This window comes from Gorilla gorilla, chromosome 15 (assembly GCF_029281585.2).
Source record: "Gorilla gorilla gorilla isolate KB3781 chromosome 15, NHGRI_mGorGor1-v2.1_pri, whole genome shotgun sequence".
NCBI classification, from domain to species: Eukaryota; Metazoa; Chordata; class Mammalia; order Primates; family Hominidae; genus Gorilla; species Gorilla gorilla.
Genome location: NC_073239.2, coordinates 108,917,627 through 108,931,400, shown reverse-complemented (window position 1 = coordinate 108,931,400; position 13,774 = coordinate 108,917,627). Strand labels below are relative to the sequence as shown.

General features: G+C 37.4%; 1 protein-coding gene across 4 annotated transcripts in view; it reads left to right on the top strand.

The window, feature by feature from the left end:
• TRIP11 (thyroid hormone receptor interactor 11) overlaps positions 1-13,774 on the top strand; it is a 71,585-nt gene that overhangs the window by 45,668 nt on the left and 12,143 nt on the right. For 3 of the 4 annotated variants that reach the window (XM_004055588.5, XM_055361255.2, XM_055361257.2), the window contains exons 15-16: positions 1,026-1,129; positions 7,074-7,173. In XM_004055588.5, the coding sequence (XP_004055636.5) occupies positions 1,026-1,129; positions 7,074-7,173 (204 nt within the window). Of the gene's footprint in view, positions 1-1,025; positions 1,130-7,073; positions 7,174-13,774 lie in introns of those variants that run through there. The other variant, XR_010130817.1, reaches the window with a different exon arrangement.

The window sequence follows — 13,774 nt, the reverse complement described above, 5'->3', positions numbered from 1 at the left end:
AATCATCATTAATTACGTTCTTTGAAATGGTGATTCACATGTTCATAGCTATTCATCTGTGCTTTGAGGTAACTACATTTTCTAGTCCATATGGAAGATGCTTTTTTGGAGACACAATAATAGTAACCAGAGCAGTTCTACCCTGAGAACGAAATATACCTTTTCACATTCTACCTCCTATCCTTACATTTACTCACTTTAGATCATTCATCCATCCATTTGTTTATTCATGCATTCAGTAATTATTGACAGTAAATTAACTGCTAGTTGTGGGAGGTGATTAGGGGATATGAGAATGAGGAAGTAACAAGGACTTGTAGTTTTATGCCTAAGCAAAACTTTAAATTTGTACCTCTGTGTTACTTCAGGGTTGAAATCTTAAATTTTAGATATAAGAATTCTTGCCAGGCACAGTGGCTTATGCCTATAATCCCAGCACTTTGGGAGGCCAAGGCGGGCAGATCACCTGAGGTCAGGAGTTCAAGATCAGCTTGCCCAATGTGGTGAAACCCCGTCTCTACTAAAAATACACAAATTAGCCAGGCGTGGTGGAAGATGCCTGTAATCCCAGCTACTCGGCTTGAACCCTGGAGGAGGAGGTTGCAGTGAGTGAGCCGAGATGACACCACTGCACTCCAGCCTGGGTGACAGAGTGAGACTCTGTCTCAAAAAAAAATTTTTTTTTGAGGTCTACTTTACAGTATAATGTAATTATTAGAGTGGGTATGTATACAAAGCAGTGTGGAACTGAGACTGTAGAGAAAGTGTTGCCAAAGAGGAAATATTTGAGAAGAGTTACGAAGGGAGAGAAGAATCTGCAAGATAGACAAGATGGAGAAGTGTTTAGGCAGAGGAAAGTGATCTCATTAGTTTAGTACCACTTAACATTATCACTAAGGCATATATTCTTTTCTGTTTGAGACATTTGAACTGTTTTCGTTGGATTATTAAAATTTAAAATGGCTTAACATTCTAACTTATCACACGATTGCAAAATACTAATGTTAACTTTCTTTTCTCTTTAGAGGAAAAAGCTATGTATTCTGCTGAACTCGAAAAGCAAAAACAGCTTATAGCTGAATGGAAGAAAAAGGCAGAAAATCTGGAAGGAAAAGTGATATCATTACAGGTAGGACAAAATAGTTTTCTCTTGTAGGTTTTATTATTCATGGAACAGTTACTTGTAGAGTCTTTGTCTTGGAAATAATCTCCTAAACTGTTCATTTAGTAAATTTTCTACCCTGAATCCAGCCCTCTGCTGTAGCCTGACAGTGAACAAGATACCCAGGATTTCCCTAAGGTGTCATAGTTTAGAGTAGACACAGCAAATGTAAGATGACAGGACATTTAAATTTTTTGGCACATAGAGGTATTTTAGAGGTCTCCAGGGAAAAAACACCCAAATTAATCTATAATTTAACTTTATAATTTTCTCTCTCTCTTTTTTTTTTTTGAGACCGAGTTTCACTCTTGTTACCCAGGCTGGAGTGCAATGGCGTGATCTCGACCCACCGCAACCTCTGCCTTCTGGGTTCAAGCAATTCTCCTGCCTCAGCCTCCCAAGTAGCTGGGATTACAGGCGTGCACCACCATACCCAGCTAATTTTGTATTTTTAATAGAGATGGGGTTTCACCATGTTGGTCAGGCTGGTCTCGAACTCCTGACCTCAGGTGATCTGCCCACCTCAGCCTCCCAAAGTGCTGGGATTACAGGCGAGAGCCACTGCGCCTGGCGTGTAATTTTCTTTTTTCAACAAAATTTTAAATTTGTACCTCTGTGAGCACTCATTTCACATGGATTAAAACAATATATATTATCCCATTAAATCTTTTTTTTTGTATAATAACATCATCCTTTAAAATATTTTTCTATTACATGCTATATTTCATACATAGGACAAAAATTATATAAAAGGAATGAATAAAAATGAACCCCTATGAAGAGATAGTACACCAAAACAACGTGCTTTTAGATTTAGGAGAAACTTGTCTTTTTTTGTTTTTGTTTTTTTGAGACGGAGTCTCGCTCTGTCGCCCATGCTGGAGTGCAGTAGCGTTATCCCGGCTCACTGCAAACTCCCCCTCCTGGGTTCACGCCTTTCTCCTGCCTCAGCCTTCCGAGTAGCTGGGACTACAGGTGCCCGCCACCACACCCGGCTAATTTTTTGTATTTTTAGTAGAGACGAGGTTTCACCGTGTTAGCCAGGATAGTCTCGATCTCCTGACCTCGTGATCCGCCCGCCTTGGCCTCCCAAAGTGCTGGGATTACCCACCATGCCCGGCCTAGGAGAAGCTTTTCTATGTCATAAATAGACTGTCAATAACTGGTAGAAAATGATAAAATTCATTTACCTGACATTAGTGGAGGTAATTATGCTGTTCTTCAGGAACATTAACGTCCCAAGTAAGTGAAGATATACTTCCTAATAAAGTTTTAACATTTTAATTAAGTATTAAATGGCTGCAAAACAATTTAGATAATATGTGTAAAATATAAGACTAACAATGCAGCAAATACCCACACTGTCACCACCCAGTGTAAGAAATAAAACTTCATCCTTTGAAGTTCCTTATGCACCCCTTCACATCCCATTCTCATCTTCCACCTCTTAGGCAACCACTATTCCAAAATGTTATGTTTATTACTTCCTTATTTTGTTTGGTTTTCTTTTTTCTTTTTCTGCTTGTTTTCTTTTTTTTTTTTTTAATTATACTTTAAGTTTTAGGGTACATGTGCACATTGTGCAGGTTAGTTACATATGTATTCATGTGCCATGCTGGTGCGCCCATGGTGTTAGTGGGTGGCACCCACTAACTCGTCACCTAGCATTAGGTATATCTCCCAATGCTATCCCTCCCCTCTCCCCCCACCCCACAACAGTCCCCAGAGTGTGATATTCCCCTTCCTGTGTCCATGTGATCTCATTGTTTTATTCCCACCTATGAGTGAGAATATGTGGTGTTTGGTTTTTTGTTCTTGCGATAGTTTACTGAGAATGATAATTTCCAATTTCATCCATGTCCCTACAAAGGACATGAACTCATCATTTTTTATGGCTGCATAGTATTCCATGGTGTATATGTGCCACATTTTCTTAATCCAGTCTATCATTGTTGGACATTTGGGTTGGTTCCAAGTCTTTGCTATTGTGAATAATGCCGCAATAAACATACGTGTGCATGTGTCTTTATAGCAGCATGATTTATAGTCCTTTGGGTATATGCTTGTTTTCTTTATGGTTCTTATCACATAGGTTTGAAGCTCCAAACAATCCATTGTTTGGTTTTGCATATTTTTGAAGTCTATGTAAATGGAATTTGAACTATATGTAAATTCAGTAATTTTTCTGAGACTTGCTTTTTTTTTTTTTTTTGAGACGGCGTTTCGCTCTTTGCTCAGACTGGAGTGCAAGGGCGTGATCTCAGCTCACTACAACCTTTGCCCTGGGTTCAAGTGATTCTCCTGCCTCAGCCTCCCAAGTAGCTGAGATTACAGGCACACACCATCACGCCTGGCTAATTTTTGTATTTTTAGTAGAGACAGGGTTTCACCATGTTGGCCAGGCTGTTGTTGAACTCCTGACTTCAGGTGATCCATCCACATCAGCCTCCCAAAGTGCTGGGATTACAGGCGTGAGCCACTGCGCCCGGCTGAGACTTGCTTTTTTAAAAAACTTACCATAGTGTTTATGAGATTCAGTCATATTACTGTGTGTTACTGTATATAGGTGATTTGTTATTTTCACTTCTGTATGCATTGCATTAATATATAATTTACCCATTTTATTAATAAAGGGTATTTCAGATATCTTCTAAACATACAAGAGTTTTTTTCGATGTATATCTTGATTGGAATTGCTGAGTTATAGGACATACATGGTCAACTTCAGCTTTATTAGATGATTAATTGTTTTCTGAAGTGGTTGTGCTAATTTACTCCTACTAGCAGGCACATGACTTCTTGTTCTACATCCTTGTCAACACTTGACATTATCAGACTTTCAAAGTTTTTGACAATCTGATGGGTAGGAAGTGTCCTAGTCCATTTTGTGCTGATACGATAGAATACCACAGACTGGTTTATTTATAATGAACAGAAACTTAGTAGCTCATGGGTTCTGGAAGCTGGGAAATCCAAGATTAAGGTGCCAGCAACTGGTAAACCTCCTTGCTACATCATCCCGTGGCAAAGAGAGGGTAAGGTGAGTTGGAGCAAGAGGGAGCCAAACTCCTCCTCTTGTAAGGAACCTACTTCCTTGATTATGAACCCACTCCCACAGTAAGGACATTAATCTATTCATGAGGGTGGTGCCCCCATGAACCAAACACCTCCCATCAGGCCCCACCTCCCAATACTGCCACATTGGGAATCAGGTTTTCAGCAAATGAACTTGTGGGTATACATTCAAGCCATAGCAGAAGGGCTGTCTTCCTGTGGTTTTAATTTGCACTTCCCTAATTACCAGTGAGGTCAAGCATCTTTTAATATGTTTATTGACCATTTATACTTACTTTCTTGTCAGCTCATTAATACATTTAAAAAGATGTATTTTATCTAATACTCTTAGTAGTTTCTAGTGGATCCAGAGTATACAGTCTGTGGAACTGCTAGAATGGAAGTCCAGATCTTCTTCTCTTTTTTCTTAGAGACAGAGTCTTGCTTTGTTGTCCAGGCTGGTCTCAAACTCATGGGCTCAAACAGTCCTCCTGTCTTGGCCTCACAAAGTGTTGGAATTACAGGCGTGAGCCTCTATGCCTGGCATTTTTTTCTTATTTTAATTAGAGATGAAATCTTGCTATGTTTCCCAGGCCGGAATGCAGTGGCTCTTCACCAGTGTGATCATAATAGTGCACTACAGCCTTGCATTTCTGGACTCAAGCAATCCTCCTGCCTCAGCCTTTTGACTAGCTGGGACTATAGGCATGTGTCACAGCACCCAGTCAAATCTTCTTTTAAAATTAGTTTTATTTTTTAAAATTTAAAGTGTAATATACATTTAAAAGAAGAACAAAATAAATGAGAAGAAATTGAGGGAATTAATAAAAATAAAAGCTGTAATTAATGAAATAAAAACCAAACGACTGGTAGAAAGAATAACAAAATCTAAATGCTGATTTTGGAAAAAATCTAAGCGTAGATTTAAGCTTTAATAACTTCATAAGTACAAATGGTGTGGGTTAAAAAGAATCATTTGAAAGTTTATATTTCCTTCACACTAAATTTAGTTTTGTGGATTTTTGAATAGTAAATATTTTATTTAAAATTTTCAATTTCATTCCCTCTATATATCAATCAGGTTTCAGCCCCTAAAAGCAGAATCAGTAGGGTGTGTATGTATATGTGTCAAATTTGTATATTGATATATATGGATACACACATGCAATTTATTACAAGGAATTGGCTACAAGATTGCAGCCGCTGGATAAGCAAGTCTGAAATTTGTAGGGTTGGCAGTCAAGATGGGAAGCCCACATCAAAGGCAGGCTGGAACTCAGCAGGCATGGGCCAAAGCTGTTGTCCACAGGCAGCCAGGAAAGGAAAGTCACAAGCAGGATGGAACTCCATAGGCATAGGCGGAACCTGCGGTCCAAAGAAGGAATTTCTTCTTTTTTAGGGGGAAGGCTAAACCCTGGCTTTTAAGAACTTTAAAACTGGTTCAATCGGGCCCACCCAAATTATCCAGAATAATGTGCCTTTCTTAAATTCAACTGATTAAGGACTTTGATTACATTTGCAGAATACCTTCACAGCAACATCTAGATCATGTTTGATTGAATAACTGGGGTCTGTGGCCTATCCAGGATGACACAGTAGAAAGGCTGTCACACTGATTGAAGATGGCAAAACTTGACCTTAAATTTACATGGGAGAATACTTGAGAATAGCCAAGAAAATTATGAGAAATAATGCAGTGAGGAGAGACCTGCCTACTAGATGTCATAATAGAGCCATAAATCGATACAATATTGACTAGATTAGTGGATTAAGGAGAATCCAGAAATAGAGCCCAGGGTATATTTGAGAATTTGAAACTAAAACCTAAATTAATTTAATGAGAAAAAGGATAGCTTGTCTAATTAATGATGTTGATAAAACCAACCGTCCATAGGAAGGAAGGAAAAAAAAAAAACAGACCCTCACCTTACATCATAAACAAAAGTAAAGTCTAATTGTATTAAAGCAGGGATTCTCAACTGGGAGTGGTGCTGATTATCTGGGGATAGATGGCATTTATTGGGCAAGGAATGCCAAAGCCACTCCCATTAAGAAACACTGTGTTAAAGATTTAAATATATTACAAAATATCTTGTAATAAAATCTGGAAGACTACATTTACATTCTAAGGGCAAGGAGGATCCTAACCAAGACTAAAACTTAAGAAGCTGTAAAAGCAAGGTAGAACCTGTTTGACTATGTAGTATTTAAAATGTTTACATGACAAAAGATATTATAGAGTCAGTAGAAAAATGGCAGATATGGTAACGGTATTTGCTTAGCACAGGTGAAAAAGCTTCATATCTACTATACAAGGTGCTGTTACAGATGGGCAGGAGAAATAGAACTCAGTAGAATCTTGGGCAATGTATGCAAAGAGGTTTTCACAGAAGGACAGATCCAGCTTGCCCTGTAAACATGAAAAGAAATGCTCAAATTCACTAGTAGTGGTCAGGGAAATAAAATTTAAAGTAACAAAGTCATAATCAACATCACTTTATTAGACTTTCAAAAATGAAAAAGAGAACATTTGTTGCTATATTTCTGGACTTCCTGTATCTTTGTTTTTTTGTAGTTTATGTTGTTACTTTTTTTTTTTTTTTTTTACTTCTGTCATCATGTTGTCTTTCAGTGGCATCTGCTCTTTTTATTTAGTTCCTCTAAATGAGGCAGTATTGTATTGAAAAGAATGTGGGTTCTGCCTTTGATACTTATTGGTCAGATACATTTGCCCAAGGTCATAGAGGTGCAGCTTCACCAGCTGAAATGTAGAGGTTGACTCTAAGATGTCTCTCAGCCTTATAGTTTGTGAAATAATTTTTGCATACTTTTTTTTAAATAAAGTTTTCTTTCTCAGGAACGTTTGGATGAAGCAAATGCTGCATTGGATTCAGCATCAAGACTTACAGAACAGTTAGATGTAAAAGAAGAACAAATTGAAGAACTTAAAAAACAAAGTAGGTTTTTTTTTCTTTTCATTTTTCCCCCACTACAATACTGATATTAAATCAAATGTAGTCTTCTGTCATAAATTGGCATAGTTGAGTGAGACCAACTTCATTGATGTGTGACTTCCATTTGTATCTTCCCTGACTGATTTGCTTCAATTTAAGTATGGTCCTAGTGAAACCAGAGTCATTAAGTTGGCCCTGGCTGTCCAGTTAGTTTTCCTGGATGTTGAGGCAATGCCATTGCATTGGCTGTCACCCTGTTGACCATCAGAGGGGTTGATTGGACTGATTTGACTTTTTATGGATATGATTTCTCCCTTATCAGTTCACGTGCATCTTGCCTAAAGCCATCTGATCTGTTAGAGAAGGCAGAATTCTCAAAAGAGCAACTTTCTGTAGAATGAATGTCTGGGTATAGCTAGATTTTTATGATTGTAGATGGTGTTTTACCACAGGTGCATCATGTATTTTTTGATGTTTATAAGGTGTCTCATATGCCCTGTCCATTCCCTAAGGTATGTCCTATGCTTAGGATTATTAATTGGTTCAGTGATCAGGTGGCTTACAGGGCTTTGTTGAATCCAACAGCTGACAAAGATGGCATATCCTCATTTCATCTCTGATTTAGAGGCAACCAGGAAGTCAAAACTATTCTAGGGCTGCATTTAGTAGGTAGTGATTCAAGGTTATTGGAAAGGTGATAACGGAGCCTAGAAATGCATCAACTTTAGATGTCTAGGTTAGGCACAATAGTAACAAGGCATGTAGTTACGAAATACATACCACCTAACATGAAATTAGAAATAAGCAAAAATAGAAGGAGATGGTACAGCAGAGGAGCTGTCAACAACAGAAGCAGTGACTTAGACACTAGGGAGGCAAGCCGGCAGGAACCACTGACGCATGGACAGCAAAGGACAAGCCAAAGTAAGCTGGCCTAAATCCAGCAGGAGACAGGACAGGGGAGATTTTTAGGAATACAGAGAAAAAAAGATAGATGTGAAGTAATTGTCCTCAAAATGACTTGATTCTGAGGCAAGTTACTGCCAAACCTAAAGTCTTCTACCTTGTAAGACTTGGCCAGGCTAGGATCTCTAAATCTAGTAGAGGGCCTGAAAATGGGCAGCAAGGAAACAATTATGTATTGAGTGTCTATTATGGACATTTGACATAACATTTATGTATTTAGTCTTCTCATCATTTACTTTTTATAAGCATCTCTAAAATAAGTGGTATTATCCATTTTATAGATTAAAGAGGCAAGATTTGAACTCCGATCTTTTTACCTATTACCATAATTCATGGTCTTTCCATGTTATTGTAGCCCTATCAGGAAAATGGTTATTTATAGTCCGACTTGTATTTTGTCCTGTATATCTCCAGTTTCCCCTGAAAATATGGTAGCATCTTCTGTATTGTGCCCTAACGTTGAAATGGTTGCCTTTACCAAGAGCAGTATTTATTTAGAAAACAGTCTAGTTAGATCGAAGGCCAGTGCAACTACAACATTATCTGGAAGACATATGGGCAACTGAGAGGAGACACACTGGGAATTGATAATCTTCGGGTTGGGCTAGACTAATGGAGGTGAAACAGCAGTGTTGTGAACCAGCTCATTGCTTTGTGACAACTCAGTGCTATATGTTATGCTACTATAACATCTAAGGCCACATCCTCTTTTAGACACCTACCTGAGTAATTCCCAATAGTTGATGGTAAATTTAAAATTCTAAGATTTATTGTAGTTAATAAATATTATCAGAGTTCTTGAAATACAGGTTGAGCATCCCTAATCCAAAGTCTGAAATGCTCCAAAGTCTAAAACTTTTTGAATGCTGACATGATGCTCAAATGAAATGCTTATTGGAGCATTTTGGATTTTGGATTTTTGGATTAGGGATGCTCAGCCAGTAGTACTATAATGTAGATATTCCAAAGTCTGAAAAATCCAAAATCGGAAACACTTCTGGTTCCAAGCATTTTGGGTAAGGGATACTCAACCTGTATTTAGTACTTTTTCAGACACTCATTTAAGCCCCCACTAGTAGAATATTTTCAGATGTTCTTGATTATAAACGATAAAGCTTAGGTGGAAAATACTAATATTCATTGTAAACGTATACGAACTTTGGATTCATTTTGTGGAATCAATATTAGCTACAGAGAAAGCTCTGATTATGCTTGTATAACTGGTATTTGAAAGGGCAGGCAAGAGGCCAGTGTTGCACAAGCAGGAAGGGGTGTAAAGAGACAGTTGGTTCTGTTATGTCTGTAAGTCATTCTTGCCATTTACAGCTCTTCTTAACAATTTGTTTTCTTATATTACCTAAGTGCTTTAATATCACTTTTGTATCTCTAAATACAAATGCAATTTTATTTTCTCAAAGCTGCACTCTTGATTTGATAATGTAAACAAAACTTTGATTAGCTCACTTGTTTCAAAAGAATCGCTGTATATTTTCTCTCCTAGATCATTAAGTACTTTAAATGTTGATTGATGTTGTAATACTGTACTTTATTTTTAACACAAAACTTGGCCAGACAGCAAAAATATTTGCCAGGAGAAACAATTTTGAAAAAGACAGATTGCCTTTTGTTGGAAGAAAGTACATGGAGACTTGAATTGTAAAGGCGAAGTATTGTTTTACTTCTAAGCATCTGTAGACTAATGATTAATTGATACACAGTTTCAGCATTTAAACAATATTAGGAAGCTCACTTTTAAAAGTATTTTATTCCAAATGGTTGATTATGTCATTGCTACCAGAGATGAGGATGATTCAGTCTGGTCAAACATATGAAAAAGAGAGCTGTTGCAAATAATGCCAATATTGAAACAGTAGACTGTTGATAATTTCAGTCATTTCTTAGAGTATGTATGTGCATCTGTGCTTATGAATTAAGAGTATTTTTGGGCCTTGTGTGAAAAGTATGAAGACAGATGCTTATCAGGCACTAAGTATTTAATGAGAACCAACTGCTTGGCTTCCCATTAGGTGCTATATGAGATACTAGATAGTATCCCTTTTCCAAGGAGTTTAGCTAAGGAAATGACACATCGTGTAGATACCCCATAGGTTAGTAATTGAAGACAGTGGTGCACAACAGTGATCATAAGATAGGGCATATTTAGTTCCTCCAGAATCCCATTAAGGGTCAGGCAGCATTCCATGGAGAAAAGGAACTTGAGTAGAGACATAAACCAGTAGTAGGGAACTGTTTAAATATTTCTCCCTGTCTCCCTCCCCCTCTATCCCTCTTCCCGGGAAAGTAACGAAGAAAATAAATCTTACGATCCTGAGTACTATAGTTTAATAGACAGTGTTGGCTGTTAAAAGAATTACTGCTGTCCTTCCTTTTAAAAAATTATTCTTTCAGCATTTTGCCTGAAAGTGTTCTTCAATACAGTTCCAAAGACTTCACATGCCATCCCATATCCAAACTCAGTAGAATGGCCTAGGAAGCACATATGACAGTGGTTTTCATTAACTACTCTGAGCTGATCAGAGTTCAGAATTCCATGGAATTGCTATTGATGAGAAATTATACACCTGTGACTGAACCATTAAAATGCGTTATCTTGCTATATTTATGGTCAAATTTGACATTTTCCTTTCCTTCTTGTTCTCCACCATCATCCTTGACATAAATTCCTGCTAATTGAAAATGATTTGGCCGGGCGTGGTGGCTCACACCTGTAATCCCAGCACTTTGGGAGGCCAAGGTGGGTGGATCACCTGAGATCAGGAGTTTGAGACCAGCCTAGCCAACATGGTGATACCCCATCTTTACTAAAAATATAAAAATTAGCCAGGCATGGTGGCTCATGCCTGTAGTCCCAGCTTCTTGGGAGGCTGAGCCACAAGAATTGCCTGAACCTGGGAGGTGGAGGTTGCAGTGAGTTGAGATCACGCCACTGCACTCCAGCCTGGGCAATAGAGTGAAACTTGGTCTCAAAAAAAAAAAAAAAAAAAGAAAAGAAAAGAAAAAAAGTGATTGGATAAATTGAAATAAAAAGCACAAGATATTGTTATTTTGATAACTATGATTCAGAAAGGTGGTGAATTTTATGGTGTGCAAAGAAAAGTGAGTTTTCATAAGCAATACAAATTTAGTTCTAACATCAGGAAGATCTTTTGGTCTGTCTGCTAGTTTATACCTGTATCTGAAAGGGCAGCATAACTGATTTTTTTTTTAAGAAGGTTGAATGACTACTTTTAAAAGTCTCCTAAGAGTTGAGAATGGAAAATTTCCTTAGACCATTTTTTAAAAGAAAATCTAGAAGAATGTATAAAATGAGTCCCAGTAAAACTTACTGTAATATGAAGCATAAAACCATGTTTTAAAGCTACAGATATAAAAGAAGCTTAAAATATTTTTCATGGAACTACCTTTACGGTGCTGGATGGTAAAGTTTTTATTTTAAATAAAGACATTCCGTTTTCCAGGACATGATTTATACAAGAAAACATATAATGTCCTGTTGAACACAGGCCAAATACATTCCCAGACGCTTTGTTACCCAAACCTTTTGAGGGATTTCTTTATAGATGTTTTTGGCAGAAGTGGTGATTTTAGAGGAAACATATAAGAAGTACCAGATGCAGTTTTCTGAATTGCCATAAATGGTTAAAAAATTATTTTGATGATATAAACATCTGGGTATACTAGACAATGCCAAAATATGAGTTAAGAAAAAAGTGTATGTCAATTAGGTAAATAATTAAACCTTTTTCAACTGAACTGTATTTTAGAAATTGCAGTTTAAAAAATTCCTCTAAGTTTGAAGGGAAAAGTAAATGATATAGCAATAAGAATGTTTTGAGTTAATGTGTTTTGTGTCCTTGCCCTTATTTCTTTATGTATGGATGAGTACATAATTCAGAACATAAATTGTTCTTTTTGTCCAGTGTTCTGTTCTTTGCAGATATTCTCTTTTCCCAGAGAAAATCAATCATTATTTGACTTACTTCTCAAATATTCATTGTTTATTTGCTGTGTGCTAAGCACTGCAGTAGAACTAAAGATATAAATAAAGACAGGAGACAAGGGTCCTGCCTTCAGGAGGTTTACAGTCAGGCAGGAAGGGAAGATGACATGCATCAAATACATGAAACAAATGGTTTAGAAAGGAAAGAGCTATCCTTTGTACTTGGTGTTGGTAGCATGGAAGGGTAGACAAGGTTAGTGAAGAGCTCACTTGAAATTACTTGAATGGTGAATAGGTATAGCTAAGAAGGCAGAGAGTTGGGGAAAAGTGTTCTAGACAGAGGGAGGAATTCCTGTGAAACTGTGTGTCATAATCTGGAAACTGGCTGAGGATACAGTTGACTAGTAATGACCAAGGGTGGTGGGTATGTGTGCACATGCATGTGTTGGAGTGGAGTGCTGAAAAGGCGGAGGTAGAAGTGGGTTGCCGTGTGGAAATAAGAATCTCTTAGTATGGATCACAAACACAAATTGTAAACTGAGGCTATGATGATAATATAAAAGAGCACATGAAACTAGGTAAAGACTGATCATTTGAAGTGTTTCTTATGGAGGCAGCAGATTCTCAGCTCCGCCCAGCTGCTGCCATGCAGGAATGTGGGCCCAGTGTTGGCATGTCTTCAGATCTTTGAAGAGACCCTGGATATCTGCAATTTTTTCATGAAATATCTCATTAAAAAATTAATTTCAACTTGTGGATTCAAGGGTACCTGTACAGGGTTACTTGTATATGTTTATTACTGCTTGACACTGAGGTTTGGGGTACAAATGATCTCGTCACTCAGGTAGTGAGCATAGTACCCATTAGGTTGTTTTTCAGCCCTTCTCCCCGTCTCCCTTTTCCCCCTCTGGTATCTCCAGTGTCTGCTGTTCCCATCTTTATGTCCATATGTACCCAATGTGTGGCTCCCGCCTGAAAGTAAGAAAGTGTGTAACACTTTTAAAATTAAATATATATTCTGTCTCACATGCCAGAGGAGTAACAATTAAGTATATAACCACTCATAATATTTACTCTTTTTAAAAAATTAGTTCTGTTTCAATATGGAGAAATATAGTTCAGATTATCTGAATTCATAATAAAGGGTTAAGGGAAGAGAATGGTGAGGAAAAATAAATTTGATTTGGTTATATTAAAAATATTTATATAAAATCAAGTGTACATAGTAACTGTGGTGAATAATCCAAATTTGGTCTACAAATAATCCAGTAGACCTCAACCAATCACAGATTCTGATCTAGTGGAATTCAGATTAATGAAATTATACTGTATTAATATAATTCTTTTCCTGTGAGTTCATTGCTAAGAAGTAGAAGTTTATTTTTATTTTTAAGAGGCAGGATCTTATTTTTTTTTCTGTGGAGACGGTTTGTCTATGTTGCTCAGGCTGGTCTTGAACTCCTGGCATCAAATGATCCTTGTGCCTTGGCTTCCCAAAGTGCTAGGATTACAAGAGGCATGAGCAACTCGGCCTGGCCTAGAATTTTAAAAGATACTTTTCACTCAGCAGTGAACAATTATGATTATGGGACAACAAAACATTTACCATATACTCTAGACCTTCAAATTCTGTGTTGGATACAGTTGAAAATAATTGAGTTAAAAGACAGAGCAGGG